General features: G+C 37.9%; 2 protein-coding genes across 5 annotated transcripts in view; one reads left to right on the top strand and one right to left on the bottom strand.

The window, feature by feature from the left end:
• nubpl (nucleotide binding protein-like) overlaps positions 1-26,393 on the top strand; it is an 86,509-nt gene that overhangs the window by 31,085 nt on the left and 29,031 nt on the right. For 2 of the 3 annotated variants that reach the window (XR_009446242.1, XM_048537458.2), the window contains exon 1: positions 25,907-26,363. The exons of the other annotated variant lie outside the window; for it this stretch is intronic. Coding sequence is in view for 1 of the 2 variants with exons in the window: in XM_048537458.2 (XP_048393415.1) it covers positions 26,277-26,363 (87 nt within the window). In the remaining variant the exon portion in view is untranslated. Of the gene's footprint in view, positions 1-25,906; positions 26,364-26,393 lie in introns of those variants that run through there. 3 annotated transcript variants of the gene reach the window in all.
• On the bottom strand, positions 339-26,110 carry LOC125455444 (uncharacterized). 2 transcript variants are annotated; one of them, XR_007248251.2, is made up of 3 exons: positions 25,370-26,110; positions 1,351-7,112; positions 339-423 (listed from the first exon to the last, which is right to left on the bottom strand). XR_007248251.2 is itself a non-coding variant. In XM_048537464.2 (2 exons), exons 1-2 carry the CDS (start codon positions 25,896-25,898, stop codon positions 6,766-6,768), a joined length of 876 nt encoding a protein of 291 aa, XP_048393421.1. In that variant the 5' UTR covers positions 25,899-26,110; the 3' UTR covers positions 798-6,765. The 2 variants fall into 2 exon arrangements, 1 of the variants encoding a protein (XP_048393421.1); XM_048537464.2 differs by lacking the exon at positions 339-423 and having other exon boundaries at positions 798-7,112.

The raw sequence follows: 26,393 nt of genomic DNA, 5'->3' as shown, positions 1-26,393 counted from the left end.
TATTATAGTGCAATATATTTATTTTGTCCAGGATATCCAGTTTTTAGGATCTGTTACATATTTTTTCATTTCTATAATTTAGTTTTACTAGCTGTAACTTCATTATATTTAGTTCTGTAAATGCTTTAGTATTTTGTGTGCACATGAAATTAAACCACAGATTATGTTTGAGAGATTCTATTTCTTTACATCCAAAGATATTTCTACATTAGATGACTAATTGTTATTGTTGGATCTTTGAAATTAGTTGGGTATTTTGTCTTCTTGCAATCACCTTGAAAAAGATTTAATAAATGATAGAATAGCTTGTTCCCAAGCATTTCCACACCTGTTAAATTTAGCAGTTCATTTGGGAAACTCTTCAATACAATTCGATCCAAGCTTCAGTGGAATATCTTCTACAGTGTGAACACCTTACAAATTCTATGCAAGAGGTAAAACAAACAAAAGCTTCACAATTTGTGAAACAAAGAACAAATGTTTGAAAGAACACATAGAAACATACTGACAAGAATATAATTTAACTTGTGAACAGCCAAAATCTAACTGTTCATACCCAGGGTACAGATTCTAACACACCAAAATGCGGAAGAAAACTCTAAAGCTCAAACTGTTAAACAATGGTGTACACTGGAAAAATAGCCTGAAGAAAGAAAAAAAACTTGTTTTTTTTTAAAGAGGTACTGATGGCTTTTTCTTGTTTGAGAAACAAATGCCTACGACACAGTTTTACAATGTTTTAGAGAAACAATACTAATAACAGACAACACAATGAGAATAATCTTAGAACGCATGCTAGTTTATTACACTGAAGAAATTTCATATCATACCAGTGACACATAGGTACAATTGGTCTTTCACTAACTTGAAAGGTCTAAATCTAATAAGTACCACTGTATCATCAACCAAGTGGAAGACTGCTGATGACATTACTGGTGTCATATTTTTCAATATGTGGAGGACTGATAACAGTTCAGCGTTTACAGAAACAGAAGTGTCAAAATTGTTCACATTTTTTTTCTTTTAAAAGACATAACAGAAACAAAAACACATTTATTTAACAACAGTTTTAAAAGCTACAGTTTTTTCAATATAGTGACCAACAGTATTGAAATTACGTTTGCAAATTTGGTTCAACTACATTTTAAAAATCAATGGAATTTCAACCAGATAAGAGGATAGCAGCATGGGAGCACACTTTTTTTAACGTGAAATCTTGAACAGCTGATCTCACAGCTACATAGATGCAAACACATCATTGTTACAATTGTAACCATTTTTAAAACCCATAAGGACATTGAAGTAAAGAATTACTAACTTACAGTAAACTATAAATAATATAAGGCTTACATGGTAAGGATCTGTTCCAATGTATCCAGGCAACTTGCACTTTTCTATGTACCTATAATTATGGAAACATTCTTGAGAAAAGGAACACTGGATATCCCCACCCCAAACCTTGCATAAAAGTCCACAGCTGAAAGTTTATGATACATGCTTCTATTGAGGAAATATTACTCTTGGAAAAATGATTTGGAACTCTTTTATTATCCTAGAAATATGAACGGAGTAAAAAGGCAGATGTTTTGGTTAGAAAGAGAACTGTTACTACATCTGCGAAGTTGCCAAATAAAGTAATGAAGCCAAAATGGAACCAACTGAAATGGAAACAACCCTATTTTGATCAATCACCAAAAGCTCCATGATAGCAAATTTCAGCTATGTAACATATTCTGTTCTATTTATTTGTTCTTTACAATAGATCAATCTCTTTGTAACACTTAAAGATTCTATTTGCTACTAGTTTGGGCTTCTTTAATGTGGCCTCATCTTGGCTCAGTGGCCCTATTTAAAACTGCATTAAAAGCCAAAATGATAGTCCTGAAAGATGATGTGGCCTCTAACATGTTTCAGTATTAATTCTTCAGGAGCAGCATTATTCAAGGCCACAGATTTTGCCAGTAATCCATTTCAGACCTTAAACCAAGCAGAGTCTGGGAAGTATTATTTACAAGATAGTGCAAAACTGCACCTTTGCAGAAATTACTTAAAAATAACTTTCTTTAAAATAGTTGACCACTCCATTTTAAACCATGTTTAGCTAGAAATAGGTGAGTTGATTTGCAGAATTCAACTGTTAATCATTGTAAATGTCATAAAGATATTGATGATTGACAAGCATGCTGTCCAACTACTACCTACAATACATCAATAATGCAAAATTTCTGCATACTAGTTGAAGAATGATCTAACCATAAGCCACAATTTATTGTAAACAAAATGGAGGAATGGCTCAGAAGTATGAGGAGTTGGCTCAAACAACAGCTGAAAGATTATTTTAATAATAAATTTCAACTACCAATTCTGCAAAGTCATTCTACAGCTCCAGAACTAATTATTTTTGAAGCTCCAGTAAACAGTAGGCAGAAGCTACAGTAACTTAGTGTGTTTAATGTGGATGTTTTTAGTTCTTGAAGCATCTTATGGACTGCTTAAAGTCACAAACTGGTAAAAATAGTAAATGAAAAAGTTAATTTTTTGACAAGGGATAGTGGAAAGAAAAGCTGAAAATAAAGATCAATGCTTGGGATAAAAAGGTTTGGCAGAAAAAAATATGGAATGATAGCTCAGTGCACTGATTGAATACTCTGGGTATAGTGCGTTCAGTTACTCAATCAACATATTTCTCCATTTTAGCTGCACACAACAGGACTATCATAAAATACCCTACCGCAACAAAAAAGCCATATGTGTCACGAATAAATATTGAAAGGTGCAATGAGCAATGCAAAAATATACAGCTACAAAGGCGATTACTGATGGATAAAATTACCTTAAGAAATAACTTGGGCCTGTGAATTAAAGAAAGGCAGAGTGGAATGCATTATTTAGAAACACTTAAATGGCACAATGATCAATTATATAAATGCTTGATGCTACAGCCTATTATAACTTAGTTAATCACCATTGCAATCAGGGCACTTCATTGACTTTACTCAACATTGATCAGATATGCTGTAGGCTTGCCTCCGCGTCACATTTCCAATCATTCAAGTCAACTTAAGTTTTGTGTAGCTCCAGCTCAGATTATTCTCCAGGTCAATTGTATTCACTAGAACTATTATGTTGTGCTGCCTTTCGCTTATGTATTTTAAGAAATGAACTTCTGTTGGCAAGAACTCCTAATTAAAAAGTAAGTATTGGAGAAAATAATCAAAGGAAGAAAAGCAAAAAGGGATGCTGGTATGGGAAATATAAAAAAGAAAATCAGGTAAATAAACAAACTGAAATGAGTGATTAGGATCTCAGGGCATTGTCTCTAATCAGGCCAATAACACACAGAGTACAGTGAGATTATCTTTTCATAGTTGCCTCACACAAAAAACCAATCTCAGGTGAGTTGCCTAGAAGTTAGTTAACAGACACCAATTTCTTGGGAACCACTCAACAGTACTAAAAGCAGGGCTTTCGTGCAGACCTTTTCTCAGTCATAATATTTTCTGTGCTGTAGAGGGGATATAATTAAGATATTTTATGAAGGTTCAAAGAGATTACGCAAGTGAAGCAACAAGAGTCACAGTGACCCAACAAAGCATTTTGCTAATAATATCACAGATCTCCTGTTCCTTAGACGTTCAACTGTTAATCATTGTAAATGTCATAAAGATATTGATGATTGACAAGCGTGCTGTCCAACCACTACCTACAATACATCAATAATGCAAAATTTCTGTATACTAGTTGAAGAATGATCTAGACGTTTGGAACTGAAGTTGTTGCTCTCCCAAATCATCTACTACTCTCCTCCCAGAATACCTGCACAAAGAACTAATGACTGCAATTCTCTACCTTTATCATAATAAACTTGCATTACAAAAAAAATGTTTTCCTTTTTTCCTGGGATTCCACTGTCTTGGTTGTATGTTAACCTTTCATGAACTCCACATTCAGAAAATGGACAACACTGAAATCAAATTTTGATATTAAGTCTAGATTTGATTTCAGCAACAATCTATTCTATGGCACAAAATTTGTTAAAATACTTCAAAGTGAAAGAGAAAATGAATCTTCCTCCACTGTTGGAACAGTAGATGTATTCATGGTTTATGGGATAGATTATTAGGTTCAATTTAATTGTACACTCAACCCACTCACAAGAACTTGTTTTTTCCCCCTGAAATATCAGCTGGATTACATTTATAATTGAAACGTATGTGGATCTTGCCTACTTTAGCCCCTCTTCACCTTACGTAGACACAATAATGGCTGCAATGTTCCACTTAAAATATAAAATATTGAATCAATAAGAGTTTATTTATCTGTATGGTTTAAAAAGGTTTTTGTTAAAATTGTGAAGTTTGAGGTTGCTATGTTTGGGTCTCTGTCTTTAAGGTAAAATGAAGGGAGTCATGTAACTTGTTATGAAGTCTGTATGTTTGGGTGTTTGATTATGACAGAATTGTTACAGGATAAAAGGAACCATTTGGTTTACCGTGCCCGCATGGTTCTAACAATATTGGAGATTAAAAGGTTCCTGGAAAGAAAGTGCAACATGTTTACACTTGGACACAACAGGAGCAGCCTGTGTACTAATAATGCATAGACTAAGTCTCTAAAGTCCCAGAATAGTGTTGAGAATGTTCAGCTCTAAGCAGTTGTGCTTTAAGTTGTGTATTTGCTACCAAAATTAAAGGAAATTCTATCTGGACACAAAACACATGCAATTCACACTGCCACAGAGATAACCTTTGAAAGGATTTAGGTCTAAGATACCCCTGAAAACTCCCAGAAGAGATTAATCCGCCAGGATCTAGAAGTGATCCACCACAAAAGAAAGGCCAAATTCAAGAAGACTTAAAAAGCCTGCAAGATTTGCCTACCATACAGTAGAGAAGGAAACGCAGATGGAAAACCTCATCCTGAAAGACAGTTCTGAGATTGAAAGCTCTTGGCTTACACAAGAAAATAACAGAAGTAAACCCTTGGTAGGTTCCTGGTGAATTGAATATCTATAGAAAGGATATAGTGTAATCTTTGCACTTTATCCTTGTTTGTTTGTTACAGTAATCCTTTTGGTTATTAATTGGAATTTCAAATTTCTTTTTACAGGTCAACCGTCTTTAGGGGAATTGTAAGACTTTTCTTTGGTTAGTGTTTTCTGTGATTTCACATGAGTTCCTGTGGGTACAAAGTATCTACAAACAAATGAATATACATTAAGTATACAGACCAAAGATGATTAGCATGAAGTTAGAGTAACTAAAAATCTGTAATAGTTTACATGTCTTTTGCAGATATGTTATTCATAACTATCAGTGTTAGGCATATTTTAATGTGTTTTCCAAGAAGAATACTTCTACTCATCAATGTTAGTAATTAAAACACAAACACTGTCATTCCCATCCTATTCCAGTGTCCAGTTAATTTAACATATTTCCAATTTAGTTATATTCAGCACCTTCACCTGGTAATAACTATTGAGAGTGAATTAAAAGAAAATATAATCGTTAATTTGCATTTTTTTAAAAAAGTCCATTATGAACACAGCAATTACAATTGATGTCTATACGAGAAATCATCTATCAACTAATTATGCTTAAGGCTTCTAGGTTTCTTCTTAGAAGTATCTCAGTTTTGTTATCAACAACAGCTGGTGAGACAACTCTCTTATCCTGTTTAGAAAAACATTTACACAGTTATATTTGTTGTTTTTGGTTAGGTCCCTGGGAGTTGCTAATTCTTTTTTCAAGCGACATTAGCTCTATTTAATTTCACAATTGCCAATGTCAAAGTACATGTATCTCAAATCAAATGCACATCATCATCTGTGGCTACTGCAGCAAAAATTCAAACTCATTGTTCAGAATTTCTGACATCAGCTAAAAAAAGTAAGCTGACTCAGTAACAGTGATATTTAAAAATGATAATAATTGCATTTCTAACAAATAGTAACAAATAACTATTGCTCTATCAGTAACAGAAGGTGGATCCTCCATTAAGTTAACAGTAATGTATGAACATTCTGGTTTGAGCTGATGCCATTCAACACAGCAAAGGGAAAAGTCCCATTAAGGCCACGTTAAGTCCATTTACTAAAACCAGAAAGTCAAAAGAAATCAGACAATATCTTTTAATACTCATTTTAAAACTCAATTCATGGTACTAAGACTCATTTATATTAAATAACTATATGTCATATTACTCAACATGAAACACTGGACTTGATAACAAACAATATGAAACAATGGAACAAGACACTGGCTGTGCTGCAGCAAATTGTTTCCAATGGGCTGAAATAAAAAGGAAAAATAAAGGCAGGGCAATAAACTTGATGCAACATTTTCCTTCAATTGGTTCAGAAATGTTATATTGGATTACTTGATTACTAGAGTATTGTCTCTCACTTGGGATTATATGAATCAACGTTTGTAATTTATCTTAGATTTTAGTTCTAAAATTGTCCTATCTTTGCATTGCTACGAATACTTCCTTCTGACTTCACATTGATTTAAACATGAACTCAAACCACACCCATCCTCACCTCCAGAAATTAACAGACAAAGACACATTGGTTTACTGTTGAGCAATTGCTCTGAATATTTCTTCTGAAAAAAACTGTTTACCACTTGACATGCAACCTTGGCAACAATCGAAAAATATTTTGGTTATGAACCTGTATGCAGTCACACCAGAAAAAAATACTGTATCTAAAATAAAAATGCACTACAAACTTCATTTTTAAGTGGATAAGTTGAACACTTTGATCTAAAATACTTTCCTTTCAGTTATTTCACCCTCAGCAGTTGATGATGTGGCTGGAAAGTCAGCCATATTGTGGCCCATCATCTGTCCCAACATGAACAGAACACGGGCTTCATGTTCCCTATCACTTTGTCTCATTCTTTCCTCCATTTCCATACGAAGTTGCTCAAGACGAGCAAATCGTTCTTCTGATGCCTCCATGTAACGTAGAAATTTTTCATCAGCAGCTTCACTGTAGCGGATGAATTTCTCCATCATACCATCCATTATGTCTTCCAGTGTGTGCTTCTTTGCTTTCTTTGGCTGAGGCGCAAGTTGCACAGATGAGTGTGCACGTCGCACACGGGGTGCTAGGGATAAATAAAATCAACAAATTTGAAACAAACCCTGATGAACCAAATTAACAACACATGCCTTGTAAGTCTTATTTTATCCATGATGTAGAATAAAAGGTAGAAAAAGACCAGTTACAATGGCACTTGCTGGCACCATGTGTCTGTCTGTCTGTCTCTCTCTCTCTCTTTCTCTCTCCCTCCCCCTCTACTCCTCCCACCCAGAAATCTCTGCAATCTTCCAGAGGAGAAGAAAGAAATTACGAAAGGTAACTCAGTACAACACCCTGAGAATTCACACTATGATTTCTAAAGGCAGACAACTAACTTCCATGCACTATGACAGCTGGTAGATACATCCTCCAAGATTGATCAGTCTTCTTGGTATTCTGTTGAAATGAACCATTGAACCAATAATTTGAAATCAATGTATGTTTTGCCAATTTCTAATTACCTCCTATTTAAAAGAGAAAGATTTGGAGTATTCACAAAGTATCTGTCAGTCATTCAAAGGAGAGACGGTTGTCTTAAAATAGTATTTTAGCCTTATTCCCAAGTACAGTCTGGAAACCACCAATGAACAGTATTTTAGCAACACCAGTTTATATTTATACAGCATTCTTAATCGAAGAAAATATCGCAAGGTGCTTCATTGCAATGTTATCAAGCAAATTTGACATTGAGACATTTGTGATAATAAGGCAAATTTGAAAGAGATGTAGAGGGATGAAGTGAAGAGAAGGGTGGTACGCAAATGGAATGAGCTTCCAGCAGAAGTGGTTGAGGTAGATAGATTTAAAAGGCATTTGGGTGAATATGTGCATTGGAAAGGGTTAGAAGGATATGGGCCAAATGCAGGAAATGGGGTTCGTGGGAATGGACATTTTGGTTGGCATGGACAAGTTTGGGCCGAAGGTCCTGTCTCTATTCTACAGGAGTCTAGGACTCTATGGTTTAGGGAGCAAATTTTTGGGCTTTGACTGCCAAATGTTAAATTCAAGAGACCAGAACCAGAGGCTTATCATTATTCATGAAGGGTGTGTGACCAGAGATTACAGAAATAGGGAGATGCAAGGCCAAAGAGGGATTTAAAAGTAACGTAGCATCTAGTAACTTCCAGAGAAAAAACTGTGAGCAATGTCTATGTGATATAAAAAAAAGATCTGTGGATGCTGTAAATCAGAAACAATAACAGAAGTTGCCGGAAAAGCTCAGCAGGTCAGGCAGCATCTGCAAAGAGAAATCAGAGATAACCTTTCAACCCCAAAGGTTATTTCTACATGATGTCATTCATGCCAGTTTATCATATTGACTAAATTGTGATTACATAAAATAATTGTTTTTGCTGCTCCTCCTGTTTATCTGTTTGTGTTTATGCAAATACTTCATACACCAAGGAAGATATGGTCCACATATAGGTCTTCACACATTCACATTCCCAATCACAGTTCAATAGTAAGAGGCCACCAATAAAAATCACTGATACAATCAGCACATTGAAGCCATTACCCAACAATCCAATTGTGGATTGCAAAATATAATGCTTGAAAAGCTAATCCTGCAAGAAGTTGTTTGTTATTAACATTAGGAGTATGTTAATATGTCTACAGAACTTGGCAAATAGAGATTTAAGATAAAAATCCAAACTTTATTCAACTTGGTTAGAGAATTCAGAAAGTACAAATATAATATCATCAATTCCCAACAATTTATGAAAACAATTATCAAATCTGTATGAATACCTGGTTCGTAATGCATACGTTTAAAAAAAAGCCTTCAGTTTTAGGAACATAATACTTACATCAGAAATTGAAAAAGCTGCCTGGTTAAAAAACTGTAAAACTATGCAAAGGCAATCACAAATCAATCAAAATGTTTAATTAACCAGTCGTTACCTGACAAGGTCACAGTTGAAAGGAAAAACGATCCAAACATTTCTGAACCTCTTGACTGAGCCTGGATGTCTATCTCTGTCTATCATAAAAGCTAAACACAACTACGATATGGTAAAGAGTGTTGTGAAACTCCATAAAAACAGTAAAAGGAGTGAAATATTCATATTGACTGCAAAGTTAAAAGAGGTGAAATATATTTGCATTGCTGTTTGAGCTCCATCCCAAATACACACATCACATTGCCACACTGGTAGCGATTCAGGGCAGGGCCTTGGTTAGGAGGATTTTTAAAAATTGTATGTGTGTATTTACTAAAACAGCAAGCAGTTCAGAACAGGCAGAGGCAGTTGCAGATTTGTTTCTGCTTAGACTGCATCTCTGAAGAGCCAACAGAAAATGGTAGTTCGTTAAGCACGACCATTCAACCTGGAAAATGCTAATGTAATAATTCACTCTGGAACATTGCTGGAACTCCATCTCACTTTTCACAATTGGAATGCAGCTGAAAGATTTGAAGCTAGTGGAAGAAACCTCCATTGGTCCTCAAAGAACCTTATGACAGAAAGCAGTCAGCAGAATTAGGTGAGAAAGCTATGGGAATGCATTTGGATATTAGCCTGAATAGAAGAGCTGAGACATGCACAGTCATGTGGTCTAAAAATAAAAGGTGAAATGTCGTGTAGCTCAGAAAGCTAACGTAAGGCCTTCTATAGAATCTTACTTTGAAAAATTGCTGGAATACTGAGAAGAATTCTGGACAGCTGTGGCACATCCTTGGCTTGGTCTCAAGAGAAGTGAATGCATCTTCAAGATTGCGATAACATACAAGGGAATTCTTGAGAAGTGAGAAGTAAAACCGAGTGCATAATATGGAGTTGTAAACTAGTATGCTTAATTTGTTTAATGTTTGAGACATATGATACAGTTTGTTTTTGTTTATGTATGCAAAATCCTGAGGCATAGTTCTCTCTGTTGATTGTTGGGTGTTTGGCTTTCTTCTTTAAATGCTAATGCTCCCCATCATGATGTACTCTATTTTCACAACAGTAGGCACACTTATTCTTTGTCCTTATGGAATACTATTAACCAGTGTTTTGGGAATCAGAATGGTGTTGTCCATAAGGAAGTCATTTGATCTATTTCTGTTGGCTCTTTCAAATGATTTTCTGGTCAGTTATTTCCCGTGCTACCAACACAGGAAACAACCATGAGACCACTTTTGAATAAAACTTAGGCTGCAACATAATATTAAATGATAAAGGCAATTCCTGTTTTAAAATACTGGTATTTTTGCCTGCTTTATTCCATTTCTGCTGAAATCCGTATCCACAAATCTAAATCAAAGCCTATTTTTTGGTCAGCGTTTTTATGTAAAACGTATCGCGCTCTCACAAATATTTTCACATGTTGGACACATCCAACAGCGGGTTCACTATACAGCAGGAAATAAATACTTTCAATTACATGATACATGTAGAACATCCTATATAGACAAGGATTTTGTTTTGTACTACCTATGTCACTGGAAAGGGAAATAAAGACAGAACAGATAGTTTTTCAAAATTTCTTCTCTGTCAGTTCATCGCAAAAATGAATGCAAACAAATGATTTTCTGACTCCTGAGACTTCTTCATTTTCTGTGGCACTTGAAATGATAGCAGTTGTTTTAATATACAACTTATCATATAGTTCAATTAATAATTCATCAGTTGAACTGTAAGATTTCAGAATTTAGCATGATTGTAAATGACTGATTCACCCGAATGTTGTCTTCAAGACTAAATGATTCTTAATGCATTTTTGTTGGTCCTGGCTATCCTTATTTGCATGAATTTATAACAAAAGCAGAAACAATATAGCCTTCATCTGAAAAGCTAAAATGAAAGCAATTTTGCTTAAATATTTGTACTTAAATTCACACACTCAGCAACTGTAAAGGCAGAAATGCAACATATTCTAATGATATCTCTACATAATCAATGGTGGTCTAAAGATAGAAAAGGAACAGGCTCCCCATTAAAATAAAAAGGAGAACTCAATACCTAAAAGTAGAAGCTACAGCTGTTCTCATTTCACAGAAGATACATAAAAAGAGCTTTAATTGAGGTGTTCAAAATAATGTCAGGTCTTGAAAGCTTAAATAGAAAGAACTTCTTCCCAATGCCAGAAAATCTGAGAACCAGAGGACCCCAAATTAATGTCAGGTCTTGAAAGCTTAAATAGAAAGAACTTCTTCCCATTGCCAGAAAATCTGAGAACCAGAGGACCCCAAATTAAGGTGTTTGCAAATGAACCAACAGTAACATGAGGATTTTTTTTTAACTCAGCTAATGTTCAAGATTTGAAATGCACAAATTCAACAGAGGCAGATACAATCATGATTTCAAAAAGAAGTTAGATAAGCTCCTAAGGAGAAAACAGTTGCAGGATTGTGGAGAAAGGCAGGGGGAAGAGTGTGAGACAAGCAAGAAAAAACAGGCAAAGTGTACTACGCACTAACTATTATATCATTCTGGGGAGGAAAAAAAGAACCCAGTAAAAGGAAAAGGAAATAAAATTGGGTCAGAAATTACTGTATGAAACTTCAAACGTTTGTTAAGTCTGGAATGCTGTTGAATGCCTAATCGAAAGATGAGATACTGTTCCTTGAGTTGAATTGAAACACTGCAGGATAGAGAACAAGAGAAGTCAGCATTAGACCAAGGCAAAGAATTAAAATAATGGCCAAGAGAGATTCTGCTTAGGGAGCATGAGCAGAGGAGGAATGAAAAAGATAAACCTCAAAGCTAATAATCTCTGGAGTCTTACCTGTGAGCAAACTAGGGAGAGACAATAAAGATTAGAAAGTTAAATGTGTAGCGCAAAAATCAGTATGGATTAATGTGTTTTGTTTCAAAGGGCACTGGCACCAATGTGGGGAAAGTGGCAGCTCAACAATTTAAATCGTCTTCACCTGAATCACACAGGGAAGTGTTCTGATGATTCATGTAACTGGAATGGGAGAGAGGGTTTTCAAACTAAATTGAGGTGGCAAGAAATCAAATGGGCGAAGATGTGATAAACAGAAAAGACAGGATGAGGGCAGGTAGCATTAAAAGAAATGATAATCAGAGCATGGCAGGAAGGGTCATAGTGTATAAAATTAAAAGTACTCCAGGGTAAATGTGAGTTAAGTAGGGAAAACAACCATGGATTTGTTAAAGGGAAAATCATGTCTAACTTACTGGGAGGTTTCTTTCAAGGCAACAGAGCTGTACTGATGTTAATACTGTTGTAGTGGAATACCTTAGCCTTCGCAAAGCATTTGATAAAAGATCACATAATGGACTTGTGGATAAATGTATATCTCCTGGTATAAAAGGGACAATGGCAATATGGATACAAAAGTAGCTGAATGACAAGAAACAGAGTATTGGATACTTCAATGGATAATTCTCAGACTGGAGGAGGATCGTAGTGAAGTTCTTCAGAGGTCATTGCTCAGTCCCTTGTCTTCCTGGTATATATTAAATAACTGGATCTTGGTCTACAGGGCAGAATTTTAAAATGTGAAGATGTTATTAAACTTGAACAATTGAGAACCATAATGGGGATACTGTTGAATTTCAAAAGGATGTGAACAGATTGCCGTAATTAGTGGACAAATAACAGACGCAAGTTAAAGTTAATGGAAATGTGAAGTGATTCATTTTGTAGGGAACAGAGGAACGTGGGTATATGTGTAGATAAATAACATAAGGTGGCCAGATGGCCTGAGATTATAGTGAACAAACGGACAGCATCCTTGGCTTTATTAATTGTGGCATAGAGCACAAAAGCAACAAAGTTGTATTATGTGTAGGAGATTAGATCGGCCGAGCTAAGTATTGAGTCCAGTTCTGAGTGTTACACTATGACAGAGAATGCAGAAAAATTAATGAAAATCACCCAGTAATGTGAAATTTCTGAGTTATAAAGACAGAATGGAAAATTGAGACTGTTTTTGTTAAAGAGGAGTTTGATTGAGGTATTCAAACTAATGGACAGAGAAAAGAGGGAAAATGCTGGTGGAATGACAAAAAAGAAGAGGGCACAGCCTTAAGGGGTGTCCAAAAAAATGCAATGGTGATGTGGACAAAAAGATTGTTCACGCAGTGAGGGGCTATGATGTGAAATGTGCTCAGTGTGGTGTTGGCAGTTTCAATCAAAGCATTCAAAACAAAATTGGATGTTATCTGAACAGAAAAATGAGATGTGCAGGGCTACAAGCAGCAGGCATGAGTGTCAGGAGGAAAACTGCTCCACAGAGAGCAAAGACAGATACAACAGACTAAACGGCCCCCCTTCAGTGATGCACAATTCTGGGATTCGTTTCCATAAACTGCATTCAGTCTTGGTCTCTTCACATGGTGAGCGATATTGAGGATTAAATGCAAGCGAAAGAGTCACAAACTAACTTTAGGCAAGCATAAAGGTAAGCTGATTGAGGTTTATAATTAACAATGGAAATATATCATGTGACCAGGGACCAGGAGTATGAAATTTTTACTGCTCAACTAATAATTTCAAGCCCAAACAAATTAAGCGCACTGAATCGCTTATCCAACACAAAAATTAGCCTGGCACATCTCCACAGCACTCTCGCAGATTCAAATTCTCTTGAACTAAAATAATTTTTAAAAATGCTGAGTTTAATAAGAACCAATTACTGACCCATAAGAAACACAATAGTAAATCAATTGAGTCATGAAGTAAAAATTACTCACATAGCCAGTAAATTCTGTTGTACTTTAGGCAGTAAATCCATTGCAGAAATTTATGTACAGATTTCATCTATAGAAATTCTGACTAATAAGAAACAAGAACAGACAAATAAAGAGGGCATTCAGTAGAGAGCATACCTCCAACATGCTGTTACCTCAATTTTATTACAATTACAAAGCACATAATGGAGGGGTTTTCCTGCCTAACTACAAAGCTGAAGAAATAAACTTTATATTAAGAATGTTCAGACCAATTCACATCCAGCAACCTGTTCTAAAAGTTCTGCTTATACTTTGACAGATTTGAAAAATTACATCACAGCTACTGGGCAAATCCACAGCATTCTAAAAAGAATTATGATATTACAAAAATATTAGCCCCATTTCTATATATAAATTGATCCATTAGAGCATTCCAGGATTCAGATTACATCTGTCCTAGAGCTAAACAGTTCTTTTTTGAGCCACATTCTGTGCACCGAGTTTTACTGATATGTACCCAGTAATTTTTTTTTTAAAAGGAGTATGTTTATAGATAAATTGACTAATAGGAGGAAAAGCAAGACTCCCGTCAAACTTCACAACATATGAAATATTTCCAGCATTTTTGCCTAAGACAAGCAGCATTTGCAGAGAAACAGAATTCAGTCAATCAAGATTTAGCAACGATTATAATTGCTTTGGCCTTCATCACTGTTTAGAATACATTAAAATACATATCTTCACAATTAGGTACTCATTCACTTCAATAAAATTACTTTTTAAAAAATCACCAAGCTCGTGTGCTGTTACTGCTTTGACTACCTTCTGATATTTAACCATTTTTCAGTCATGTTGTGTTGTGCTTTTAAAAATCTTCATGTTTGATCCCTAGCCACCTTTTGATAGATACCCAAATCTACAACATTGTTCTGCAGTATAACAGAATAACTTAAGATAAAGACAACTATGGTCATCGCAGCATGTCTATCCAGTGTAAGATTAGTAGGGAAATGAGTGCTTCTTGATTAACTTCCCTTTGTTATAAATACACAAAATTCATAATACACAAAATACACAATATTCATTGATTAATCCAGTAGTATATTATGCAGCTTAACTGTAACGAACAGAGATTTGAATAGTTTAACATAATGGACTCTGCTGAGTCTCAGTTAACAAAGAATTGCATCACAGAATTGTGAACAGAACTGAAGTACCACAGAAATGCATTTCAAAATTACAGGGGAAAAAAATGCCAGAAGCTCTCTTTATCTCATTTCCATTTCACACAGCCAGGTTACAAAAAGGTACAACCTTGAAGATCAAATCAGGTGAATTAATATCCTCCCGCACCATTCAATCTTTATTGGGCAACAGAGAAGGCAAAGAGGAAGTCACTGGGGAAAAAAGCAGCTGTGCCTCGCATTGGCTTTGCTTCTCTTCTAAGATACTACAAATAAAAACAATTAGATTTGACAGAACTTAATCTTTGTATCAGAATAACTTTGTAACAATATGTTTAAATTTCTATGTACTGACTGAATAAGGGTATCTCACTACTTTAACCTTTTCACACACTCTGTACAACAATTTGCTTATATTATTACTATAATTTTGAAGCAACCTTTTCCATAACATCTTTTGTCTTAAAGTTAATAAGAAAATCATTGCTGACGCCAACACCCACAAAGACAAAAAAAATCACCGATATAAAAGCAAACACCTGAGCATTGGAACAAATGAGGGGCTTATACAAACTGACAAATAAACCCCAAGAAAGAATGAATCGTCAGTGATAAGCATTTTAGTTAAATGAGGAACTTGTACCAATTAAGTGACAATTGAGGTGTTGATGTTAAAAAATATCAATCATGGAGGATAGGCCCAGGGATAATTGATAGCTTAAGGAACTGGTCACTAACTAGTGGGAGTTGACACCAGTTTATGTTCACAGCCTTGAAAAGCCGATTAGAGATTTATGATGAACCTCCTTAAGCCAATTAGAAATGATTCCCACCTCACCAAGGCTAATCAAAAATAAAAAGACATACGTCCAATTTTGGGCCCCACACCTCAGGAAGGACATACTGGCGCTGGAGCGTGTCCAGCTGAGATTCACATGAATGATCCCTGGAATGGTAGGTTTAACGTACGATGAACGGCTGAGGATCCTGGGAGTTCAGAAGGTTGAGGGGAGATCTAATTGAAACTTACAAGATAATGTATGGCTTAGAAAGGGTGGACACTAGGAATTTGTTTCCGTTAGGCGGGGAGACTAGGACCCGTGGACACAGCCTTAGAATTAGATGGGGTAAATTTAAAACAGAAATGAGGAGACATTTCTTCAGCCAGAGAGTGTTGGCCTGTTGAATTCATTGCCACGGAGCGCAGTGGAGGCCGGGACATTAAACGTCTTCAAGGCAGAGATTGGTAAATTCTTGATCTCACAAAGAATCAAGGGCTACGGGGAGAGTGCAGGGAAGTGGAGTTGAAATGCCCATCAGCCATGATTAAATGGCAGAGTGGACTTAATGGGCCAAATGGCCTTACTTCCATTCCTATGTCTTATGATCTCATGGACATAATTGATCATGCTGTGGGTTGTGCTTTGGGAGAGGTAAATAAACAGCACCTCTCAGTAATCAAGACGCAACCAAAATTTTCAACCAAATATATACTGTGACAAAGATGAATAATTTAACATATTAGGCATAATTAACTGTGATACACGGGCACTACTGATTATTTCTACTTATGAACATGAATATCCGGTATAGTCTGTAGCAAAATGATTGACTTCAGTCGTGTTATTCATTAAACGTATGTACTGATTTTTTTAAAATTAAGGATTATTTGAAGTTAGTCAGCATGATAGTTTGATCTAGCACATATGGACACACTTTCTGATAACACACATCTTTTGCATTGTCAGATCATTCATGATAGATAGTAAAACAAATACCATGGGAAAAAAGTATGCCTTCAAGAATTCTAATAGGTTCAATGCTGATTTTGTGTCAGCCAGCTTTAGCCAAAGCGAGTAGACTAGTACCTAATTCAGGGGTTCTTTGGTTACATTTCACCACTTTAAAAAAAAAGAATGTTTCAAAGATGAGTTTTGTTTTGAACCATTATGGAAGAAATGTCTCAGTTATTCTGATAATGAGAAGAAGCCAAGTTTGTCATTATTGCAAATTATAGAATCATAGAATCCCTACCCTGTAGAAACAGGCCCTCTGGCCCAACAAGTCTACACAGAACCTCGGAGCATCCCACCCAGACCGAATCTCCCTATACACCACCAAAGCTACACATCCCTGAACACTACAGGCAATTTGGCATGGCCTGCACTTCTTTGGACTGTGGGAGGAAACCGGAGCACCCGGAGGGGAAACCCAAGCAGACACGGGGAGAATGTGCAAACTCCATACAGACAGTCACCCAAGGGTGGAACTGAACCCAGGTCCCTGGTGCTGTGAGGCAGCAGTGCTAACACTGCGCCACCGTGCTGCCCTTGTACCTTCAGCCATTTACTTGTGCCAGTTAAAGGTTTTAAAGTATCTTTTCAATAAAACTCTCTTTGTTGAAACTTCATACGATGGAGTCCACATTCATTCCATGTTAGTAAATACAGTACAAACATAAAAGGTCCTTTGTATGGTTTACACTATATTTACAAAGTGTCATTTTGTCATCATTTCATCTTTTAAAAAGTGTTTGTGTGTACAATTGAAAAGAAAACCCCACTTGTAAGTTTCTTCTCAACAGTCCTGTGAGCCCATCACCTTTTTTTGCATCAAGTACTAGTAGTTATTTGTGAAGGAGGGATTGGACAGGATTTGACATTAACTTTAAAATACTACCCTCAATGTAATATCAATCCAAACAGGATTCAATAACAAAGAGATGAAGCATACTTATTCAAACATGATGCGCTTTCCCAGAAAAATGTTATCTCAATACAGTTGCTCCACTATTTCTGGTTATGGCATTAAAATGTTTTTTAAAAGGCATTTGCAAAGAAATTTTGTTTGTAGACAAGGACTTACCACATTAGTTACTTCATCGCTAAATTCACTATTAGTGGCTTATACCTGCCAATACAGACCAAGTACAGCCTCAAGAATAAATTCTTGGTCTGGATCACTTCAACAGACAGCACGTCTAAGGCTTTATAACCACTGATTGAATGGTACCTGTCAAACAATAAGAGTAATTGTACAGAAACTATATGTTTGAAGCAACTTGTGCTGAACACATAGGACAGTATTCCAGCTAGTGCAGCACTAATATAGTTTTATTCCTTACTCAAACAATGTAACATAGGTTTTAAACAGGATGTTTTACATTAGCTTTTTAAATTATTACCACAGAGATAATGGATATACTTGTTATTTAGAATTTAGAACATAACTCAAAATGTGTTATGTTGTCACCAGTGTGACAACATGAGAATCCACCAGTTAGATATTTACACACAGAGGGCAATTCCAGCCAACTCAATCCATCCATTCAGCATTCTTCAAAAAGTAGTTTCTGAAGAAACAGTAAGAGGTTGCAATAATGATTAAAAGGGTTTCTCATGTTTTGGAGTAGATTTGTAGCTCGGGTTGTGGGTGTTGAGGTTGGTTGGCTCACCAAGCTAGTTTGTTGTTCTGCAGACGTTTCGTTACAATGTTTGGTAACATCCTCAGTGCAGCCTCCAATGAAGCATTGGTGTGTTTTCCCGCCTGATTTTTAATCTCTGTGGTCCGTTGAGATGGACTGCCTCACTTCCAGTTTTCCTTCGTAGTGGAATGTATATGGGGTCGAGTTCAATGTGTTTATTAATAGCATGCTTCATTGAGTGCCATGCTTCCAGGAATTCTCGTGCTTGTCTCTGCCTAGCCTGTCCAGATTTGCGGATCCGCAAATTCAACCTTAATTGTGGATATGCTACGTAGACAACACCTTTGACATCATTAAATGGACCAAATTAAAACAGACACACAAACCTATAAACAACACCCTCACTGGAACAAGACTCACCAGACAGGAGGAGAAGGACAAACAGCTCCCATTCCTGGAAGTCATGGTAGAGCGCAAGACAAATGGGGAACTACAAACAAATGTACACCGAAAAACTATACATGCAAACCAGATACTGAACTTCAACAGTAACCATCCCAGCATACACAAACAAAGCTGCGTGCAAACACTATGAAAAAAGGCAACACAGGACTACACCAAGAGGAAGAAGAAGAATACTTCTTCCAAGTGTTCAAGGATAACGATGTCCAAAGAACTGGGTCAAACGATGCCTACAAGAACAGCATCAGAAAGATTCTACACGCCCCGACACACTTAGCACACTACCCAACATCAGGAACATGTCGGAACTCACCACAAGACTTCTACGAATACTGGGCATCAGAGTGGCACACAAGCCCACGTCAACCCTACAATAACTGCTCACACGAACTAAAGACCCACTCCCTGCCATAGACAGGACCAATGTTATTTACAAAATTCCCTGCAGAGACTGCGAGAAACACCACAATTGGACAAACAGGAAGGAAACTAACAACAAAAAAAAGTACATGAACACCAACTGGCATCAAAAAGGCACGACCAGTACGCACTCATCTCATTGAACACAAACAAGGAGAACCATGACTTCGACTGGGACAACACCAAGATCCTGGGTCAGACTAGGCAGAGACAAGCACAAGAATTCCTGGAAGTATGGCACTCCACGAAGCATGCTATTAATAACTACATTGAATTCAACCCCATACAGATTCCACTATGAAGGAAAACCAGAAGTGAGGCAATCCATCTCAACGGACCCCAGTGTTTAAAAACCAGGCAGGAAAACACACTGACACTTCATCGGAGGCTGCACTGAGGGCGTTACCAAGCATGGTAACGAAATGTCTGCAAAACAACAAACCAGCTCGGCGAGACAACCAACCTCAATTACAAGGGGTCTTTTTCTGCATTGTTGTATCTGGAATCCTGTTATAATACTGTAAACTTCAAAACACTAAATGAATGTGCAGGGATTGAAAGAATTCTGGAATAAACTGTTTCCTAAAGTTAAAGGGGCAAGCAGAAACTGTTTTGAAGGAATTAAAAGCAAAATGCTAACTAACCATTCCTGGGAAGGAGTCGTCAAAGCAACATAAACAAGCTATTTCCTGAGAAACAACAGCACGTTAACACTGAATGGACAAAGGAACAGGGATGCTACTTCTGACAAGGCAGCAAGAACTGTATGGCATGGAAATAGACCCTTCAGTCTAACTTGTCCATGCTGACCAGCTATCCTAATTTAATCTAGTCTCATTATCCAGCATTTGACCCACATCTATCTAAACCACTTTCTATTCGTATACCAGGTGCCTTTTAAATGTTGTAATTGTCACTGCCTCCACCACTTCCTCTGGCAGCTGATTCCATACATGCACCACCCTGTGTGAAAACATTGCCTCTTAGGTCCCTTTTACATCTCTCCTCTATCACTTTAATCCTCTGCCCTCTAGTTTTGGACTCCGTGACCCTGGGGAAAACACCTTGGCTATTCATCCTATGCAGGCTTGTCATGATTTTATAAACTTGTAAAGAGTCAACCCTCAGCCTCAAACCTCCAGGGAAAATAGCCCCAGACTATTCAGTGTCAACCTATTGGTCCAACCTTCCAACTCTGGCAGCGTACTTGTAAATCTTCTCTGAATGCTTTCAAATTTCACTACATTGTTCCTTAAGCATGGAGACCAGAACTGGACACTGAATACTCCAAAAGTGGCCTAACCAGTGTCCCGTAGAGCAGCAACATGACCTCCCAACTCCTATACTCAATGCACTGGCCAATAAAGGCAAGCACACCAAATGCTGCCTTCACTATACTGTCTATCTGCGACTCCACTTTCAAGGAACCATGAACCTGTACTCTAAGGTCTCTTTGTTCAGCAATATTCCCCAGGATCTTACCATCAAGTGTCTAAGTACTGCCTTGATTTGCCTTTCCAAAATGCAGCACCTCACATTTATCAAAATTAAACTCCATCTGCCACTCCTCAGCCAATCGGCTCATTTGATCAAAGTCCTCTTGTATTCTGGGGTAATCTTCTTTACTGTCCACTACGACACCTATTTTGGTGTCATCTGCAAACTTCCCAGCCATACTTCCTATATTCACATCCAAATCTTTTATATAAATGACAAAAAGCAGTGGACCCAGCAGCAATGCTTATGGCACACCACTGGTCACAGGCCTCCAGTCTGAAAAGCTATCCTCCATTACCACCCTCTATCTCCCATCTTCAAACCAGTTCTGTATCCAAATGGCTAGTTCTCCCTGTATTCCACATGATCTAATCCTGATAACGAGTCTACCTTGAAGAACCTTACCCATTGCCTTACAAAAATTCACACTGATCACTTCCATTGCTCTGCCTTTATCAATCCTCTTTGTTACTTCTTCAAAAACTCGATCAAGTTAGTGAGACACAAGTTCCCATTCACAAAATCATGTTGACTATCCCTAATCAATCCCTAATTGTCCTTGTCTTTGCAAATACATATAAATCCTCTCTCTCATGATCCCCTCCAACAACTTGCCCACCACTGATGTCAGACTCAATGGTCTATAGTTCCCTGGATTTTCCTTACCACCTTTCTTAAATAGTAGTATCACGTTAACCAACCTCCAGTCTTCTGGCACCTCATCTATGGGTATCGATGATACAAATATCTTAGCAAGATGCCGAACAATCACTTCCCTAGCTTCCCAAAGTTCTCGGGTGCACCTGATCAGGTCCGGGGAGTTATCCACCTTTAAGTGTTTTAAGAACTTCATCACTTCCACCTCTGTAATATGGGCATTTTCTAAGATGTCACTGTTTATTTCCCCAAGTTCTCTAGTTTCTATATTCTTCTGCACCATACACACTAATGCCAAATACTCATTTAGTATCTCCCCCAGCTCATGTAGTTCCATGCCTTGCTGATCTTAAAGGGTCCTTATTGTCTCCTTCGTTACTCTTCTGTCCTTAATGCATTTCTAGAATTGTTCTGGATTCTCCTTACCCCTATTTGCCAAAGATATCTCATGGCCTCTTTTAGCCCTTCTGATTTCCCTCTTAAGTATACTCCTACTGCGTTTATACTCTTCTGTGAATTTACTTGATCCCTGCTGTCTATACCCGACATATGCTTCTTTCTTTTTCTTGACCAAAACTTTAATTTCTCTCATCATCCAGCATTCCCCATACCTACCAGCCTTGCCCTTCACCCTAACAGGTACATACTGTCTCCAGAATCTCATTACCTCATTTTTGAAGGCTTCCCATTTTCCAGCCGTAACTTGACTGCGAATAGCCACCCCAAATCAACTTTTGAAAGTCCTTGCCTCATCCTATCAAAATTGGCCATCTTCCAATTTAGAACTTTAACTTTTTACCTTTGATCCATCCTCTTCCATCACTGTTTTAAAACTGATCACTGGCAACAAAGTGCTCTGCCACTGAATCCTCAGTCATCTGCCCTGCCTTAGTTCCCAAGTGTAAGTCAGGTTTTGCTCCTTCTTTAGTATGTACACACCTGTTTTCTGCACAAATTTCACAAACTCCTCTCCATTGAAGCCGTTAATACCATGACAGTCTCGGTCTACATTTGGAGTGTTAAAATCCTCTACCATTTCCACCCTATTATTCTTACAGATAGAACATAGAACATTACAGCACAGTACAGGCCCTTCGGCCCTCGATGTTGTGCTGACCTGTCATACCGATCTCAAGCCCATCTAACCTACACTATTCCATGTACTTCCATATGCTTATCCAATGACGACTTAAACGTACCTAAAGTTGGCAAATCTCCTTACAAATTTGCTTCTCAATTTTCCACTGACTATAGAGGGGTATGTATTAAATCCCAATCAGGTTACCATCATTTTCTTATTTCTCAGTTCCACCCAAATAACTTCCCCAGATGTAGTCCCAGGAATATTCTCCCCAAGTACAGCCGTAAAGACATACAGCATGGAAACACAACCTTCAGACTAATTCATCCATGCCAACCAGACACCCAAATCTGACACTGTCCCATTTGCCAACATTTGGCCCATATCTCTCTAAACATTTCCGATTCACATACTTATCCAGACACCTTCAAATGTTGTAATTGTACTTCCACCTGTTCCTCTGACAGCTCTATCCATATATGCAGCCTATGCATGAAAACGTTACCCTTCAGGTCCTTTTAAACTCTTTCCCCTCTCATCTTAAACCTATGGCCTCTAGTTTTGGGTTCCTCTACCCTGGGGAAAAAGACCATGGCTATTCACCTATCCATGCTCCTAACGATTTTTGAATCTTCTATCAGGTCGATGACTCCAGAAATGTAATCAAAGTTATGCATGAATGATTTCAAACGATCTTCAATAATATCACACTAAAAACTTCACAAAACAGAAAACCCTATAAGAATTTATCTTCAGGATTCTTCAGTAGCAGAAATTTAAAGAATTATACTATATAAAGACCAAACACTGAACATCCAGAGTCAGATGCTGTTGGTTGGAATTGGAGCTAAATTCCACCATCAATCAAGTATGAGCTAAATTGAGTTGGGAGGCATAACTTCTTTATATGAAGGGGTCTGAGTTTGGTTGCTACAAGCAATAAAATTTAAGTAATCCTTTCAATATTTGATTGTCTGTGAGATTTCTTAATAAGTTGCTGAAATAACACTTCTGGTAATTTTGGCATAACACTCCTCTATGTTGGTACTCAATAAGAAATTTGTGACATCTCTTTTAAGGTTACTGTTTAGTTTAAATTTCTGAGTTACTCTCAGTTTATTCAGAATAATATTCCATACCTGCTCCTTTTCCTTATATATTTAAGTGGAGAACAAAGAATGAGTGGAAAAAATAAACATCTTCATTTATTCAGCACTTTTCATAATTTCCACATACCACAAAGTGTGTTACATCCAATGAAGCACTCTTGAAGTGTAGACACTGCTGCAAAAGAAAAGAGGCAGCCAATTTGCAGACTGCAAACTGCCAGAAGGTTGAATGTTATAATGGCCAGATAATCTATTTTTGGTGATGTTGATTGAAGGATAATATTTAAGAGGACATGGGGGGGAAATACATCAATTCTGTTTCAATACTGTTCACATCCACACAGCATCTCAGTTTAAAAGTCTCATCTGAAAGACTGTACTTTTGATACTGCAGTGCTCTCTCATTACTGCACAAGGGTGTCAGCACCGATTTGGTCCCCAGATCATGCAGTGGGATTTCAGTGGAGAATAATATGTCTCACAAGGGAGAATGCTACCAAGTGAGTCATAGCATACATATTATCTGATTGACTTTCAGCTGCCTACCGAATAGGTTGAAAAGACCATGTTTCAATCAACACCTTACAAACCTTAGATGCCTGACCTAAGCGATAAATCTAATGGCACTTCTCCACACTGCCTCAAGTGTTCAACTGTATAGAGTATCTCTTGGTAACAAGAAGTGTGGGCTAACCACGAACCAGTTTAATCATGACTTTCAGCGGCTTGTTTTGTTTATGGCATTTAACATTCTGCTCATTCTGTTGTTTTACACTCTGCATTAGTTGCGCATGTTTACTGCTAAGTTTACTGTCTTTAAAACGTGTGTATACTTGTTTTCACTTGTAGCAATTACACTATGTGCAGTGCAACAATAAACATTGTGTCATGTCAAACAAAACTACTGTATTGTCAGGATCCAGACTGTCAGGTCCAGAATAAGTAAACCATAGTGTCAAGTCATGAAGACTTGTGAAACTTGCCTCTGTTTACTTTTGCCAAATCATTTCTGCTTCCCTGGTGCAAAAAGCTGAAGGACAAAGGAATTTCAGCCCTGAGTATTCCTAATTGAAAGATGATGTTAATATGGATAATACACCGAAAGCCCATACACTCTGATCTGTTGTGAAAACTCTAGTCTTCTTCCAAACATTATCTTTTAAAAGTTAAAAGCAACAGGACTAAATAAATTTCCAAGAACACTAGCCTTCAATGAACTTTTGCTCCTCTAAATTGAAGATTCTGCATAACTGAAGTAGTAAAGTACAGGAAATAAATGCTACAAAATACTGAAAATTCCAGTTAACTTTGCCAGTGAATCTTATGAGATAAAAGGGAAAGAAGTGGAAGATGTGTTTTGATGTCCGAAGCGATAATCCATACACTGATTACAGCAAACTGACAAATGCGTTACTAATGAATAGATTTGCAGATTAGATCACTGAACCCCTGAAGACATTCGGGCGACCGACCACGGCTCCTGGACTAACGCGATACGAGATGTATTGATTATGCCCGAGAGCAATAAAAGTTTGAAGATGCAGAAATAATGGATAAGATAAATATAAATAACGGATACAACAAACCGAAAACAGTTTCGCACAACTTGTGTACAGTCAGACCACTGCTTACATTTTGTTGGGTTGAATTTCCTTGTCACATACTGACTGAGCAGAATTGCAGTCTGGGATTGACGATCTATTAGTTATCTGACAGTTGGATGATCCGGGCATTCCAAGATTTTTCAGGTGTCTTGTGAAAGACAATTTTGTACGTTTTGAACCAAAGCTAAGTGCAACTGAAAAGGAAAAAGAAAACTTACTACAGAAAGCACTGGTGGAGGGTTGTGGTTCAAATGGACGGCTGCTAGTCTCTCCTAACGAGTGATCGGGCTCCTCAGAAGAACAATGGCCATTCCGGCATTCAACCCTTTGACTGATATCGGAACGAGGACTGTTTTGCTCTTCTTTGATATCCAGTGACTCTCCCGTTGTCGCGATCGGATCCATAAAGATGGGCCGCTCGTTGGCGATCCGGGAACCGAGCACCACATCGAGCTGCTCGTAGAAGCGGCAGATCTTTCTCCCGCTGGCGCTACAGCCCCTCTTAATGCTGTCCTTGGCCAGTGTGTATTTCCTCTTCAGCCCCTTGATGCGGATGCGGCACTGCTCCGGAGTGCGGATATAACCCTGGTCCAGCAGCTGCGAAGAGATGAACTTGAAAACGTGGCTGTTCCTGAGCTGCTCGTCCAGCGCCGTCTGCACATTCTCTTCGCTCCAGACGGCGATCAGCGCCAGGGTCTCGGCATCAGACCACAGGGCACCGCGTTCAGACCTCATCTCTGACATCATTAGCAAGGAGAACTCACGGACAGCTTCAAAAACAAATTACAAATCACCCAGCTCCTTTCACCAGCACCTCCAGGGCGCCAACGCCACAGCCGGCTGCAGCGAAACACTGGAGGAGCTTGAGAAGCGAGCCGCCCGACACACAAACAAACGGCTCCACATGAAAGGCCCCTTCAAATTTGCCCCCTCTGAGAACCATGGGTAGATACCGGCGTGATGACTGTTTCCGGCCGCGGTGACGTTTTAGACAGGGGCTGCTGCTGGGAGGAAGGGGCTGATCCTCCTCAAGCCGGGTCACTGTGCGGGAAGTTTAAAGAAACGGTGAGGTGAAATTTGTACCGATTTCGTCGATTTGGGCGCTAAAGCGGATAGGAGCTCCGAATGGCGCTGCCTCACCGAACCTGGCGGCCGGTAGCGCGTCTCGTTATGCAGGGTCCGGCCCGGATAACGGCCGCACTGAGGGCCTGGGTGAGTATCCCCTCATGGTTTCCCGTCATT

Source organism: Stegostoma tigrinum, chromosome 10 (genome assembly GCF_030684315.1).
Source record: "Stegostoma tigrinum isolate sSteTig4 chromosome 10, sSteTig4.hap1, whole genome shotgun sequence".
Classification (NCBI taxonomy): Eukaryota; Metazoa; Chordata; class Chondrichthyes; order Orectolobiformes; family Stegostomatidae; genus Stegostoma; species Stegostoma tigrinum.
Note: the sequence above shows the minus strand (reverse complement) of the source record. Positions and strands in the feature narration are given on the sequence as shown.